Source organism: Gorilla gorilla, chromosome 16 (genome assembly GCF_029281585.2).
Source record: "Gorilla gorilla gorilla isolate KB3781 chromosome 16, NHGRI_mGorGor1-v2.1_pri, whole genome shotgun sequence".
NCBI lineage: Eukaryota > Metazoa > Chordata > Mammalia > Primates > Hominidae > Gorilla > Gorilla gorilla.
The window spans coordinates 69517150-69534107 of record NC_073240.2 but is presented as its reverse complement, the minus strand read 5'-3'; the positions used below and the strand labels follow the sequence as shown (position 1 = coordinate 69534107).

The window sequence follows — 16958 nt, the reverse complement described above, 5'->3', positions numbered from 1 at the left end:
AGGCTGGTCTCAAGCTGCTGACCTCAGGTGATCCACCCACCTCAGCCTCCCAAAGTGTTGGGATTACAGGCGTGAGCTACCGTGCCTGGCCTGGGCAAGTTATTTAAACTCTTGGGCCCTCACTTAAGGAAAAGAAAGTAACAGTTAATGTCTATGGAGTTCTTAGGGGACACAAAACACTTTTATATTCATCTAGTTCTCAGAGCCCGAGATGATCCCTATTTTACAGTAGGGCAACTGGTACTCAGAGGTAAAGAAACTAGTCCTAGGCCGGGTGCAGTGGCTCACGCCTGTAATCCCAGCACTTCGGGAGGCCGAGGCGGGCAGATCACGAGGTCAGGAGATTGAGATCGTCCTGGCTAACACGGTGAAACCCCGTCTCTACTAAAAATACAAAAAAAAATTAGCCGGGCGTGGTTGCAGGCGCCTGTAGTCCCAGCTTCTCAGGAGGCTGAGGCAGGAGAATGGCCTGAACCCGAGAGGTGAAGCTTGCAGTGAGCGGAGATTGCGCCACTGCACTCCAGACTGGGCGACAGAGCAAGCCTCCGTCTCTCAAAAAAAAAAAAAAAAGAAAAAAGAAACTAGTCCTAGATCACAGAGCCTGGAAGTGGCAGAGCCAGGATTTGAACCTAGGCCTAGGGACTCCTGAGCCTGGCTGCTTAGCCATGGAGCCATACTGCTGCTTTCTCTGTGGCTCCTAAATCATTAGTGAAGACCCACTCAGCGCACTGGCCCCTCAGGGCTACCTTCCTTCTACCTCTACAAAAGTGCATCACTCCCTTCCAGCTCCAAGAGGTATTGGTTCCGGAGCTCGGGAGGTGGGGGCGTGCAGGAGGCAGGGTGGTGGGTGGCGTCCAGCAGGGCTGACATCCTGTCCATCCCGCCCCCAGCTCCTCAGGGAGGGGCATCATCTACAGGGTGAGGAGAGCAGACACAGGATGGAAGAGCTTGAATAAAAGGCAAAGGAAAGATGTGGAGCTCGGCCCACCAGCAAGAGGCGCCTGCCTCTTCTCCCTCCTCCCTCTCTCCTGGGATCGCTCTCTCCCTCTCCTTGAGATGACAGAAACCTCTCTCTCTCCGTGGCTGCTGGCCCCCGGAGAAGGGCTGGGAGCACGAGGCTTGGAAACCGATAGCGCCCTTCCCTGCCGCCTGCCAGCCGCCCTCCCTAGCTGCGGCAGAAGCTATAAAAAGCATAGCCTTCAACAATAGGTGACATCACCCAGCAGCGGAAATAACTGGATTCTGCCAGATGCCAGGGAGAGTTATGGCCCCCAGCCCTCCCTCAGGCCCAAAGTCCCTGGGGAAGGGCCTGGGTATGTTCTGCTGGATCCCTGGCGGGATGGAGGATAGACTCCAGAGGACCTCCTCCTGCTCAGGGAGGGGAAACGGATCCTGGGGGACGGGGATTGATTTCACTGGAGGTTGCAGGGCTGGGGGATATGGGGAAGGAGCTGGGGAAATCAGGGCTCGTGAAATCCCACCAGTGTCCTCTGAATGTTTTGAGAGACAAGTAGAGGGAAGTGGAGGGCTGGGGGTGAAACAGGCAGGCACTACCAGGGGAACTGGTCCAGACCTGCTGTGAAGAGCTTCCCTCTGGGCCCCTGTGGCCTGGCGCCGTCCCCAGCCCTGTATGTAGCACAGTGCCTGGCACACACAGCAGCTTTGCCGACTGACCTCCCAAGCCTGGGTCTGGATGTCGTGTCTGGTGAGCAGCAAGTTGACCATTCCAACTGGAATGGGTGGAGGGAGGGCCTCGGTGGCCGATGCCTCAGGTGCTTTGAAGGAGGCAGGGAAGCCGTGGGAAGGGCCCTGGCAGCAGTGCTGACCTCCTGTCCACCCCCTGGAAGCTGCAAACTCCATTTCCTTTACACCCCACCCCCTCCCAGGCTGCAGCGGGGGATGCCTCTCCTTTGCTTTCCCCCAGCACCCAGGTTGGACCCTGAGGAGAGCAGATGCTGTGATGTAAATGTTGAGCGTGATGAATCTGAACTGTCAGCCCAGCCCACCATGGCCCTGAGCGTCAGTTTCCTCCCTTGTAGAACCAGGGCCACTGGTGAGGGGCTGAGAGTGCAGACTGGGAGTCAGGAGACCTTCCTAGGACAAAGGCTCCCTGTGTGACCTTAGGCAAGGCACCTCCCTTAGGGTCCCAGAGCGCGTCCTCCAGGAGAGGTTGGGATCCAGCCTCAGGAACCTGTTGGTTCCACTGCCAAGATCCCTAGCTCCAAGGCGGGGAGGGGTGGACACCCGGGTAAGATGGGGTTCAGGGCTGTACTTCTGGGGCAGCTGGCCTGGCAGCTGGAGCGAGAGCTTAGTTCCTCTCTGATCCAGAGACTTAATCTCCTTGTCTCTGGATCAGCAGCCCGGGCCAGCCCCTCCCTTCCTGTGCCCAAGCCCTGCGTCCCTTACCTTCACTCCTCCAGCCACACCCCTCCGCTCTTCCCTTCTCTCCACTGATCTACCTGTATCCAGCTAGCTCAGGCCCCATGTCCTCCATAAAGCTGTCTGTGACCCCCTCCATCCACACAGGTCCCCTTCCTTGGTTCCCTGGAGCGTGTAGTGTCTCCCATGCAGCACACTCGGTGGGGTCCACTGATGCTCAGATGGCTTGAGAAGCACAAGTCTCGCTGCAAAGTTGGGCTGCTCACCCTGAACCCTAAGCCTTCTCTCCTTGGGTCCAACTGCCCTTCGCAGCTGCCCTTCCTGCCCGCTCCTCTCACTGACCACCACCCCAGGGCTCCAGTCACACCAGATGGCTCTCCCTTTTCTAAGCGCACTGTATATGCATTCTCTCCAGGCCAAGCACGCCGGATATACTGGGTCTCTTCCTGGGACTCCTTCTCTAACCCTTTTTCTGTCTGTCAATGTCCTGCTTCTCCAAAGTCCAGCTAACTACCTCTTCTCCTCTCTGCACCTTGGTCAAAACTAATCTCTCTCTCTTCTCTGTGTGCATAGCCCTTTGCTTGACCTTAGTGGATGCAATGACCTCATTCTGCACCAGGTTTTGGTGGGTGGGGTGGGCCCTGCCCCTCTGCCCCTCTGCCCCTCTACTAGGGGTGTTTCCAGAGCAAGAGTGAGATGAGCAGGCATCGATGAAGGGACAGGCATACTACTGGGCATAGGCTAACCTTCATCCTCATCACAACAGCCAAAGGGAGGTATCTTACTGTTTCAGAGACGAGCAAAACCGAGGCTCAGAGAGGCCAAGTAACACTCCATTGGCCACCCAGATGGTAAATGGTGAAGCTGAGATTCCAGCCCAGGTCTACCAGATCCCTCTTTGGACCCCAGCAGCCAGGGTGGTGCGAGGCATACCGTGGTCTCTCAGTCAGTGTGTGCAAAACTGAACAGAGTCTCTTGGCTCATGTGGCCGGGGATGCAGCCTTATGTTTTTCTTGGACACAAACCATGGATGTCTTGTTTACAAGCTGGGGTCCTGGAGCATGAGGCACATATCAGGTTAAATAAGACGCTGAGCTAGGACTGGTCACAGATCCTTCTCACCATGAGCCAGGCAGGAGAAATTGAGACCTGAGGAGGAACCTGGGTGGCCAGTGATTCCAGGAGCCCTGGTCTAATTTGTCCCCCCTACATCAAGACGGGCACTGCTCATCTGTTATCCTAGCTGGGTCCCTGGGTAAGACATGAGCCACTGGGAGACAGCATTGGCTGTGTGTGATGAGGAAGCTTGGCAGAGCATGGGCTCTGCAGCGAGCAGGCCAGGTAAAATCGCTGCTCCTCTACTTCCTGGCTTGTGACCTACCTACCAACCCTCAGTTTGGGGGTGGCAGTGCCTGTCTCACGGAGTGGCTCTAAGAGCTAAATGTATGTGAAAGGCCCATCCCAGAGTGGGTAGAGGAGTGGCCCTGAGTTCCAGGGGCTACTACCTGCTGGCTGGTGACACCAGCTGGGGTCAGCCCTTCCCGCCACTCTCCCAACACCTCAGCAGGCAGGGACAGAGCCAGCTGTGGTCACCGCATTCCTTCTTGGGCTCCCTGAACCCAGGAGAGAAGGATGGGCAGCACCTCCACTTGCCCTCTCTCCCACTGACCCCAGGCCTCTTGTGCTGGCCACTGGGCTCTCCAGCCTCCACCAGCTCCTGTGCTTCCTTCCCAGCCCAGGAAGCAACAGGTGAACTCTCTGTGTCCCCCAGCTCCAGCACCTGTGCCCTTCCTTCTGCAGCCCTGGCCTGCCTATGTCCTGACCCCTGACCACCATCCCTAATTTGGTTCTGGGGCTGCTGAAGCCTGATGGACCATCTTCACTACAGGCTCTTGCTCTCTCTGCTCCCAAGGGCACTGGCTTCACTGCTGCCACTCTCAGGAGCCCTCTGTGATGGACTATGGGCTGGTCAAGTGCACTCCACCCTTCCAGTCACCTCCTCACCACTCTCCCATGTACTAGGTACTGTGCCAGCTGACCTCACCCACAGCGTATGAACTGATGGAGGCTATTTACTGTGAATCTCTCTTTCTTTGGATAACTGATTAGATGGACTATATTAATTTACTTGTTCATGTGTTTATCTTTCATTCATCCATCTACCCACCTGTCATACAGTCATCTATTTACTTATCCATTCTTTCATTCATTCATCTATCCATCATCCATTTTACTCATTCATCTCTCTATCCATCAATGTAGTCATACACCCAACAATCCATCCATCCATCCAGCCATCCATCCATCCATCCATCCATCCATCCATCCATCCATCCATCCAACAATCCATCCATCCATCCATCCATCCAGCCATCCATCCAACAATCCATCCATCCATCCATCCATCCATCCATCCGTCCATCCATCCATCCAACAATCCATCCATCCATCTATCCATCCAACAATCCATCCATCCGTCCATCCACAATCCATCCATCCATCCATGCATCCATCGATCCCATCCAACACCTACTAAGCATTTATTAGGTACCAGGCCCTGTGCTGGATGCATGGGGTGCAGAACCAAATAGGCTATGGTCTCTGCTCCCAGGAGCTCACAGTCCAGTCTGGGAAGACAGGGAGACATGAGCTCTGAAGTTCCTTCCCATTCCAACATTCCTGAAAATCTGACCGGTACCCAGGCTCTGCCAGTGAGCACCAGGTAGATGCTTGTGGCCTGACTAAAAGGCTGGGATTTTCCTTTGCCTGGGAACACCAGGGGCTTAGGCTGATCCTCCTTCATCTGGGAACACCAGGCCCTCCTCACCAGCTCAGCTGAGGCTCTGAAATCTCCTCTTTCTTCCAAGCTGGTGTACTGATGCTGCTCAGGGACAGTGTGGAACACATTGGGACCCTCCCTCTGGAAGGCCACTGCCAGCGCCCTCTGACCCTACCTCCACTGGTGAAAGTTGGTAAAATTTGAGGAAGGAGTGGCCAGAACACAGTTTCAAATTTCACTTTCCCTGGATTCTTTTTTTTTTTTTTTTTTTTTTTTTTTGAGGCAGAGTCTTGCTCTGTCACCCAGCCTGGAGTGCATGGACTGCAGTGGCATGATCTCAGCTCACTGCAACCTCCGCCTTCCAGGTTCAAGTGATTCTCCTGCCTCAGCCTTCCGAGTAGCTGGGATTACAGGGGTGTGCCACCACGCCTGCCTAATTTTTGTCTTTTTAGTAGAGATGGGGTTTCACCATGTTGGCCAAGCTGGTCTCGAACTCCTGACCTCAAACGATCCACCTGCCTCAGCCTCCCGAAGTGCTGGGATTACAGGCATGTGCCACCATGTTCGAACTCTTTTTTTTTTTTTTTTTTTGAGACAGTGGCTCATTCTGTCACCCAAGCTGGAGTGCAGTGGCACAATCACAGCTCACTGCAGCCTTGACCTTCCAGGCTCAAGTGATCCTCCCACCTCACCCTCCCTAGTAGCTGGGACTACAGGTGTGCACCACCACACCCAGCTAGTTTTTTTTTTTTAATTCAATTTTTTGTAGAGATGGGGGTCTCACTGTGTTGCCCAGGCTGTCTCAAACTCCTGGCCTCAAGTGATCCTCCTGCCTTGGCCTCCCAAAGCACTGGGATTACAGGCGTGAACCCACTGTGCCCAAGCCACTTGCCCTGGATTCTTTATCCCCCTCTCTGAATTGTCTCTTTCCCCCTTTCCCTCCTATCTCTATTTCTCCTATCTGTTCTCTCCCTGTTCTCTCTGTCTCCTCCCTGATCTGTCTTACTTATCTCCCTTCTCCTGTTTCTTCTCATTGAATGGTGGGGCACATGGAGTTCAAATTTTGGGTCACCTGTGTGGGTCCTTGGAAAAATCAGGACACTTCTCTCAGCTAAGTCTCCTTTCCTAGAAACCACGACTCAGAGAGGACAAACCAGATGGTACATTTACCCTGCCCAGCCTGCAAAGAACAGGCGCTCTTTTCCTCATGCCCATCCAGTTCCTTCCTTTTCTCCCTCCCTCCTTGTTCATATTCTTTCCCTTGCCCTTCTTTAGAGAGCATAGACAAATGCTGAATCACACGCTTAATTTTTAAATTCTAATTCTCACCTACAAAAGCAACACCTCCAAGCTCAATCACACTGAAAACACAGATCTCTGGAATCCAGCAGGGATTTGCTGCCTTGGTTCTTTCCTAGCTCCCATCCCCCCCACATCGTGGGGCTTGCTGGAAAGATGACAAAGAGGAGGGAAGAAGGGCAAAGGGTGGAGGAGGGGAGGGTAGGAAGAGAGGCCTCCAAAGGAAGCAGGGAGGGGCCTGAGCCCACCCTCCTCCGGGAGCACCCCTCTGCTCACCGATGTGTCTTCTGAGCACGAGGCAATGATGTTGTCGATGAAGGGGTTCCATTTGATATCCAGCACATTGCCCTGGTGGCCGCAGACCTTGGGGTAGTTGGGTTCAATCCTGCCTGTCTGCAGAGGAGAAAGAGAGAGAGAGAGCAGGAGATTAGTCTGATGGCCCTGGGGTGGCCTTGAATGGAGCACCTTTTTTCTGGGCCTCTCAACTGGACTGGAAGGTCCTTGAGGAATCACCTGTGTTTTATTTTTGTCTTTGGGCCCTGCTGGGCCAAGTCAGGCTGGGCCACATTGCTCTGCGGCTGTGTCCTCCCCAAGACTGAATGGTTCAGGGAGGCCACACAGCCATGGTGGGACAGGCTGCTGCTCGTTCATATACACCTCTGCAAATGAGGAAAAGGTGCCCCTGCATCAAGTAAAAGTGTTTAAAGTTAAGCTGTTACTACCCACTGGAATGACCAGCCTGATGGGCAGCAGCCCTGGTGGCACACACACAGGCCCATGATCTGCCTCGTTCACGCACGCTCAGATGCTGGGTGTACCTACTCTCCCTGGGGCCCACACTCCCTGCTTCCCCCAGGGCACAGTCAGCTTTGGATCAGGAGGAGGCTCTTTCCTGCTGCTCTGGGAGTCAGCAGAGAGGCCTGAATCTCTGGGTCCACCTATATACTCTTACACGAGCCATTCTCTCTACGATATGAATGAGCGTCCTTCTGCAGTGTACATCTTGAACACCGGTACACAGTGCCCTGTGGTTGAAAGCATAGTCTTCGGAGTCACACAGGCCTGTGTTTGAATTACAGCTCTGCTGATTTTTAGCAGTGATAGTTGTGGCCTTAGGAAAGTTAATGAACTTCTCTGAACCTCGGTTTCCCTTCTCTAAAATGAGAATAGCAATGTCTACTTTTTAGCATTGTTGTGAAGATTATGTGAGCTAATATGCTTAGCAAAGCACTTAGTGAAGAGAATATCAGTAAATGCTCAATATATGACAGCACTTATTATTGTACAGCTTAGATGACACCTCCTCCAGAAAGTCTTCCCTCATCCCTTAGTAGGTGAAGATCTCTTCCTCTGTGCTCTCACAGCATTCTGTGCTTCCCTCCATTATAACACAACCAAGCCGGGTGCGGTGGCTCACACCTGTAATCCCAGCACTTTGGGAGGCCAAGGCGGGCAGATCACCTGACGTCAGGAGTTTGAGACCAGCCTGGCCAACATGGAGAAACCCCATCTCTACTAAAAATACAAAAATTAAGCAGGCATGGTGACACATGCCTGTAATCCCAGTTACTCGGGAGGCTGAGACAGGAGAATCGCTTGAACCCGGGAGGCGGAGGTTGCGGTGAGCCAAGATTGTGCCGCTGCACTCCAGACTGGGTGACAGAGCAAGACTCTGTCTCAAAACAAACAAACAAACAAACAAATCACAACCAGATCTGATTTGCAGTTTGTTTCTGTTTGTCTGTGAGCAACTGAGGACAGAGTCTGTGTCATCCTTGTCTCTGAATCTCCAGCCCCTTACAGGTCTGGTACCCAGTAGGTGCTCAGTCCATGACTTCCTGGGAGGGGGTGAGTCCACAAAAGGATGGAACAAGGGGCGTGGATGGGTGTGGAAGAGCTGTTCCATGTTTAGCGGCTACAAAGGTGGCAGAGAAGGGAGGGGGAATAGGCAGAAGCTATGCTTCCATCTCTCAGGTCTTTTTCATGCTACTTTTTTGGGGAGTTTGGAGGAAAGGAGGCAAGGAAGTTTCTCCAGTTACGGCCCATCTGCTAACAGTGGGTAGGTGGTCAGAAAAGAGGGAAGTCTAGGGGGTTATACCGCTGTCTCCTTCAGATTCCTCATCAGAATAATAAGGAGGAGGAGAACCAATTTCTGCCAAGCCCTTGCTACTGCACATGCCTGGCACTTCCCAGTGAGATGAAGAAGAGTTATTTCAGAGTATGTGTCCTGCTGTGACCTCTTCCCCACCACTTCCTGCCTGCATCTCTATCGGCTCATTTCCAGATCGTTTGATCTTTTGCAACAGAGCCATGGCAGGATGGGTAGAGGAAAAAACAGGACTGGAGAAAATGGTAGTGGTATGGAAGATGCAGAATGAGGCAGAGAAAGAGAGGGGGAAAAAAGCCTCAGAGGCTGGACCCAGGAGAATTTCACTGATGTTGTATGTTGTGGGAAAATTAGAGGATAGAGTAAAAGGATTTGGAGAGTGTTGAAATCAGTTACAAATGGGCTTCCTTTCAATATTCTATGAAAGATGCAGTTAGGTTTGGAATATATTTTAAATTACTTTTGGGCTGTTAGAATATAATTTTTTAGGCCAGGCACGGTGGATCATGCCTGTAATCCCAGTACTTTGAGAGGCTGAGACGGGTGGATCACCTGAGGTCAGGAGTCTGAGACCAGTCTGGCCAACATGGAGAAACCCCGCCTCTACTAAAAATGCAAAAATTAGCCAGGCATGGTGGTGGGCACCTGTAATCCCAGCTACTTGGGAGGCTGAGCCATGAGAATCACTTGAACCTAGGAGGCGAGGGTTACAGGGAGCTGATATCACACCACTGCACTCCAGTCTGGGCGACAGAGTGAGACTCTGTCTTCAAAAAAAAAAAAAAAAAAAAGGAAAGTTTTTTAATTTTAATGTTAATTTTTTTTTATTTATTTGCTTTTGAGACAGTCTCACTCCGTCGCCCAGGCTGGAGTGCAGTGGTGTGATCTTGGCTCACTGCAACCTCCGCCTCCTGGGTTCAAGTGATTCTCCTGTCTCAGCCTCCTGAGTAGCTGGGACTACACGTGTCAGCCATCACGCCCAGCTAATTTTTATATTTTTAGTAGAGATGGGGTTTCCCTGTGTTGGCCAGGCTGGTTTTGAACTCCTGACCTCAGGTGATCCGCCTGCTTTGGCCTTCCAAAGCTGTGTGCCATTGTGCCCAGCTGAATATGATTTTTTTAAAATGAGACTCTAAGCAGAGGTGGGTCACATGTGACTCAGATTTATTAGGGTTACGCACGTTATCTTTAACTCTGGAAACAACCCTGTTAATTAGGTATGAGGAAATTAAGGCCCAGAGAGGTTAAGCTACTTGCCCAAGGTCAAGCAGCTGAAAGCAAAGCCGGGATTTCCACACAGGTGTGATTCTCAAAAGTGAGTGTTCTTGAACCCTACTGGTCATTGTTAGCCAGCTCCCCTCCTGCAGCTCAGACTTTTCATGGGCAGACAGGCCCTGCATCATCTGCTTCCACAGCTCACTTACTCTCTGACAGAGTCATTCCTTCCATCTGATCGCAAAAGCTGCACTGGAGTGTTCCCTGAGCAGAGCTGTGTGCATTAAGCGTTTAGCACCCAGCCCAGCGCAGGCAAATCTGAGAGGCACCGAACCAGTCAATAGGTGGCCATCAGATAACAGGAGCTTCTAGCCAGCAGCCCACGGGCGATATGCTGGAGGGGCAGGTTAGGCAACATCACCGGAACCTATTCAGAACAGAGAGGAGCCTATTTAGAAGAAGGAGTGGCCAGGGCCAGAGCCCTGCACTCGGGAAGGAGACAAGTCTTTCTAGAGACTGATGAGCTCCACTGCTTAAAAAAAAAGTTTGAAAACCACTTTTCTTTTCTTTTTCTTTTTTTTTTTTTTGAGACGGAGTCTCGCTGTCTCCCAGGCTGGAGTGCAGTGGCGCGATCTCGGCTCACTGCAGGCTCCGCCCCCCGGGGTTCACGCCATTCTCCTGCCTCAGCCTCCTGAGTAGCTGGGACCACAGGCGCCCGCCACCTTGCCCAGCTAATTTTTTGTATTTTTAGTAGAGACGGGGTTTCACCGTGTTAGCCAGGATGGTCTCGATCTCCTGACCTCGTGATCCACCCGCCTTGGCCTCCCAAAGTGCTGGGATTACAGGCGTGAGCCACCGCACCTGGCCGAAAACCAGTTTTCTATAGAGACATCAAACAAATTTAAAAATGCAATTATTAACTCCAAGAAAACATGTTGTCTGAGAAAGCTAATGTAGGCTAGGCACAGTGGCTCACACCTGTAATCCCAGCACTTTGGGAGGCCAAGGCAGGTGGATCGTTTAAGCCCAGGAGTTCGAGACCAGCCTGGGAAACATGGCAAAATTCCACCTTTACAAAAAATATACCAAAAAAATTAGCTGGGCATAGTGGCACACACCTAGAGTCCCAGCTACTTGGGAGGCTGAGGTGGGAGGATTGCTTGAGCCCAGGAGGCCTAGGCTGCAATAAATCATGATCATGCCACTCTCTTCCAGCCTGGATGACCCAGTGAGACCCTGTCTCAAAAAAAAAAAAAAAAAAAAAAAAAGAAAGCTAACGTGATCACATTGCTTAATGCTTTATGTACAAAATATTTACATGATTGTAATAATGTAAAACCTGAATATTTATATCTTAAGCAAGAATTGTGCTATGCTGTACTGGGAAGACAGAGGTGAGGAAAGTGTGTATGTGTGTGTAGTAAGAAGGGAGACAGAGCTGGAAAAAAGCTAGAGCCTCATTTTCCATAATAGGGAGCCAGTAGGCCATGTCTAACATTTGAAAATCAAGATGCAGTGGTAAAGGCATGTAATTAAGAAATATGGGGGTAAGTGCAAAAAGAAACAGCTAAAACCAGAGTAGGAAATGCAGGGGTGTCACAAGACGGGACAGGGATTGTGGCTGTAGGCAGTGGTGGGCTGTAGATGCTTAACAACTGGGTCTCCAGAGAAAAAAAGGCCCTGATTCATAGCGTTTGCCAATTTTGGTGGTGTAAATATTCCCACAATCACTGATTTCAGGCTAATGCCACCAAATACAGAGATAGAAGAGGCTCTCGGCACACTATTATAGAATATTTCCACTATGCAAATGTAATAGTCACAGATAACCTCAAGAACACAGATAATAGTGAAATAATTGGGAAGTAATACATTTTTAATATTTAGTACTTCTGCTTTTACTATAACTTAATTGCAAGTTTATTCAATGTAATTTATAATAATGGCTCTGTTTAACAACCAGCTTGCAAAACTCCTAAATTCCTAAAAATTTTACCAGTAGGCTCTCACGAGCCAGCACAAGCCAACCCCAGCACATCACTTTGCAGTGCTACAGGCTGTAGAGTATTATTAGACCTTCTGACCTCTGCACATTTATTACTTTAACAAACATAAAAATTAAAGAACAAACAAAATGCCTCTGCCAAATGTTCTAAAGGAAGCTCATTGTAAATTTTTAAAAAATGTCAGCAATCTTCTCCCCAAGTCCCACATATGCCTCTGTTGTACAAGTTACTGTTTCTGTATAGGGGGTGTGACCGGAGACCAAACTTGGTTCTGTCTGTCGCTAAAGCCTGGCTCCTAACTGCTACACAATACTGTTTTCTCATGCTTCATACTAATACACTAATACACTAACACCGACACTAACACATGGCTATTGATAATATAATAGCATATTAATATAAACACATTTATATTGATTTACAAATATAATCAAATTTAATCCTCATAACAAGCCCATTTTACAACTAAGAAAACAGAGATTTAGTGAGCTTCTATGGAGTCAAGATTTTTCAATGTTACATGACTGTACAATGACTGTTTAGATGGTCGGCTCACAGAATTGTCCCAGGGGTAGGGTTCTCAGAGGTCCAGGGCTCTAACCTGCCATCTGGTTAGAGAACCTCAGAGAACTTCAGTCTCAACAGAGCTGGGGCAGAGACCTTGCTGCCTGGGGTGGAGGGTGGAGGAAGAGACCTATTCTTTGGAGTCTATAACCCTTAGGGAGATCTTCACCCTGTTCTTGTGGGCATTATCCTGGAGGGCTCACAGAACAAGTCCAGCCCTTCTTTGCTGGGACAGACCTTCAATGTCAAACGTTGAATCGCAGCTATTGTGTACCCTGAGTCTTCCCAAGGAAGAGCTCGGGGCTGGGGATCAGGTTGTATCTCAAATACATCCTGTGTGCCAATGCCAACAGACAGAGTTATTGGCAGATAGGGTGTCTTTGAGATACAACCTGATCCCCAGCCCCAGGAGAGGGGCATGGACGCCCTGCTCCAGGATGAGTGGGAGTGTGAAGTAGGGCAACTTCTCCGGAGATCCATTTGACAGAACCTCTCCAACACTTTTAAAAGGTTCATGACCTTTGACCAATAATTCTGCTTCAGGAATTTACCCCAGGGAAATCAACAGAGAAGCACACTAAAACAGTCACTGCCATGTTATTTATCATAGGGACAGCAATGGGGACATTGTCAAAATAAATTACAGTACACCCATATAATGGAATATTCTGAGGTCATTTAGGATCATATATTCAAAGAATATTTAGTGGCATGAGCATTGCTAAAGATCTACGCTTAGTAAAATAGAATCAAGTTCTATACAGTTTGACTATCCCATATCCAAAGTGCTCGGGACCAGAAGTATTTCAGATTTTGATTTTTTTTTTCAGATTTTGAAATATTTGCATTTTACTTACTGGTTGAGCATCCCAGATCTGAAAATCCAAAATCTAAAGTGCTTCAAAGAGCATTTACTTTGAGCATCATGTTGGTGATCAACAAGTTTCAGATTTTGGAGCATTTTGGATTTTGGGTTTTTGGATTTAGAATGCTCAACCTGCATATAAAAGGATCCCTATCTAAAAAAACCAATCTACAAGAAAATACATCAGAATGCTAATAGTGACAACATCTGAATAGCTGGATATTACTAGCAGCTTCCAATTCTAACAAACATATAAAATTGTTATTAAAAAAACAGATATTATTACAAAAAACACACCTCCCATAGCCTTGATTGAAAAATATTCCACTCTGGTTTCAAGCAAACAGGTCTTAAAGAAATAATATGCAGACTGGTGCCTACCAGATTTGCACGTTTCAAAAGCTTTTGTGCAACATAAATGTATTTGTTCATACAGGTTTCTCTACACCCTTGTTACCACATGGATGGTCTGGAGGGTGCTATGGCTTGAACATGTTCCCCAGAGTTCATGTGTTGGAAACTTAGTTTCCAATGCTACAGTGTTGGGAAGTGGTTATAAGAGGTGATTAGGTCATGAGGGCTGTGCCCTCATGCATGGATTAATGTCTTTATCTTGGGAGTGGGTTAGTTATTGTGAGTGGGTTTGTTATAAAAGTGAGTTTGGTCTTCTCTTGCTCTATCTCTCTTGCCCTCCACCTTCTGCCATGGGATGTCACAGCAGGAAGGCCGTTGCCAGATGCCTGCATCGTGCTCTTTGACTTCCCAGCTTCCAGAACCGTAAGCCAAATAAATTTCTGTTTATTGTAAATGTGCCCAGCAACATAAAACAGAATAAGACCAGGGAAAATACATCTTTGAAATTAAATAAAATTATATAGTTAATTGAAAGTGCATTTCAGCGTGTGTGTGTGGCATGCACTCAGGCAGCCATGGCCGGGCCCTCCCTTGGAAAGGCTGGCGGCATGGTGAGTCCACGGGTGTGGCTCACCCAGCAGGCTGTCCAGGGGAGCAGTGGGTGCTCTCAACCCCTGTCCAGGATTTATCTGGACCCAGTGAACTGACTGGGGATGAGACAGTTTCAAACCAACGTGCATTGCAGCTTCAGCTTCCTAGATTCTCCCATCACTGCAGAGCTGAATTTTGTACATGGAAGCAAAACGTTTTCTTACCTAGAGAATCAGCTTAGCGAGGCAGAAAGAACAGACTGAGCAGGAGGTAGGATTTCCACACCTGGTTCCGGCACTCACTGGCCCAGTGACCTTGAACATAACCCCTGGCCTCTCTGGGCTTCCCAGATTCCCAGACCCTGGTCTGATACCCTTGCTGCTTTTTCATGGCTCCCCTTTTCACTTTATGAAGCAAGACACACCTGCAACCACACAGTGCCATGCTTCCAGTGTACCAGCACAGAACACAGGAATCCACATTGAGTCCACATGAGAAAGATGTGAGATGGCAATGCCAGAACAACCATGAAGAAGACAATAGTGATAACCAAAGACTATTTGATGAGTGAGTGCAAAGTGCCAGGCCTTGTGTTAAGCAATTTTTTCATTTTTTTCTTTTCTTTTCTTTTTTTTTTGAGACAGAGTTTCGCTCTTGTTGCGCAGGCTGGGGTGGAATGGTGCGATCTTGGCTCACGGTGACCTCCGCCGCCTGGGTTCAAGCGATTCTTCTGCCTCAGCCTCCCAAATAGCTGGGATTATGGTATGTGCCACTGTGCCCAGCTAATTTTTGTATTTTTAGTAGAGACGGGGTTTCACCATGTCGGTCAGGCTGGTCTTTAACTCCTTGCCTCAGGTGATCCACCCGCCTCAACCTCCCAAAGTGCTGGGATTACAGGCGTGAGCCACTGTACCTGGCCGTGTTAAGCAATTTATATACATTTAAAAATTTAATCCTTGTAACAACCCTATAAGGTTTTATTAAATCCTTATAACCCTCTGGTAACAGTTCATTTTATGGATGAGACACTGAGCTCTGGGAGGCGACTTGCCCAAGGTGACTTGTCTGGGAAGTGAGGAGCTATCATCTGCACTTGGCTGTCTGCCTCTAAGGCATCTCTGCTATGCTGGCTTCTGTTTCAGGATGTAGATGAGACACCAAGTAAATCAGGGAAGAAAGTCATTAGAAATCAGTGTATGAAGCCGGGCGTGGTGGCTCACTCCTGTAATCCCAGCACTTTGGGAGGCCGAGGCAGGCAGATCACCTGAGGTCAGGAGTTCGAGACCAGCCTGGCCAACATGACAGAACCCCATCTCTACTAAAAATACAAAATTAGCCAGGCGTGGTGGCACATGCCTATAATCCCAGCTACTCGGGAGGCTGAGGCAGGAGAATTACTTGACTCGGGAGGTGAAGGTTGCAATGAGCCAAGGTTGCGTCATTGCACTCCAGCCTGGGCAATAGGAGTAAAACTCCATCTCAAAAAAAAAAAAAAAAAAAAAACAGAAGTAGGAGCTCAACATTTCCAGTGCGGTTCCCACAAGGGGTCGGCGGCAGCTCAGTTGTGGGGCCCCTTAGATTTGTTCTTGGAGACCCTCCCTTCCTACTCTTTTTCTCACCGTCTCTCTCCTCCGCCTAGAGCTTGCCAAACTTGGCTACATTTTAGAATCACCTGGGAGTTTAAACAATCCCAATGCCCAGTGAGCAATATCAACTTATCAGTTAAAGTATCAATAAAATAAAGTGATTAATTAATCAATCAAACAATTAAATATCAATTGAATCCCAATATCTGAGAGGCAGGAGCCAGGCATTGGTATTTTTAACAGGTTTCCCAAATTGATTTCAATGAGCAGCAAAGATTGGGAACCACTACCCTAGAGGCTCCATAGCCTGCTGGGGCCTGGGCCTCCTGCCTCCTGGAGCACCTGAAATACTTGTGCATTCTAAGAGTCAGCAGCTGAAGTTTCGTCTTGTCTCATGTTGGGGAGGGTGAGCAATTAAAAACATTATCAGCTGGGCATGGTGGCTCACGCCTGTAATCCCAGCACTTTGGGAGGCCAAGGTGGGCAGATCACCTGACCTCAGGAGTGTGAGACCAGCCTGGGCAACATGGCAAAATCCCATCTTTACTAAAAAATACAAAAATTAGCTGGATGTGGTGACACATGCCTGTAATCCCAGCTACTTGGGAGGCTGAGGCATGAGAATTGCTTGAACCCAGGAGGAGGAGGTTGAAGTGAGCGGAGATTGCACCCCTGCACTCCAGCCTGGGCAACAAAGTAAGACTGTCTCCCGAAATAAAATTAAGAACATTATCATGCACATTTAATACAGGCTTATTTGTAGAAACCACAGGTAAAGCAAATAGGAAGACAGAAGTCACATTAGGCGATGAGCATGTAAAGGAGAACCCAGGGCAGTGGATCATGCTGAACCCAGCAGATGGGTGATTTACTGCTGGAATCCCAAGCCTCAGTATGAAAGATGTTTTTTCATGGGCCACCCCTATCATCACTTTCCCTCATTGTGTGCTGCCCCATGCATTCCAGACCATCTGATTAGGTTGCTTATAGTCTTCCTGGCTCTCTCTTCTATGACTGGAAGTTGATATTAAAAGAGAGAGAGTCATTATAAAACAGGTATCGTAGTCCTTCTCCCCCAGAGTCCTGGGCAGAGATCAGGCTCCCTGTGTCCCAGGCTCCTGGGCCTGAAGGAGGCTTTGCCCCCAACTCACATTTGCACAACCCTCAACACTTGCACAGACATTATCTTAATTAGTGTTACCCAGATAAACTA

At 49.2% G+C, this 16958-nt stretch overlaps 1 protein-coding gene across 6 annotated transcripts in view; it reads right to left on the bottom strand.

Moving 5' to 3' along the window:
• Positions 1-16958, bottom strand: part of CORO2B (coronin 2B) — a 215245-nt gene that overhangs the window by 25778 nt on the left and 172509 nt on the right. For all 6 annotated transcript variants that reach the window (XM_063698656.1, XM_063698655.1, XM_063698657.1 and 3 more), the window contains one exon: positions 6734-6850. In XM_063698656.1, coding sequence (XP_063554726.1) covers positions 6734-6850 — 117 coding nt within the window. The remainder of the gene's footprint in view (positions 1-6733; positions 6851-16958) is intronic.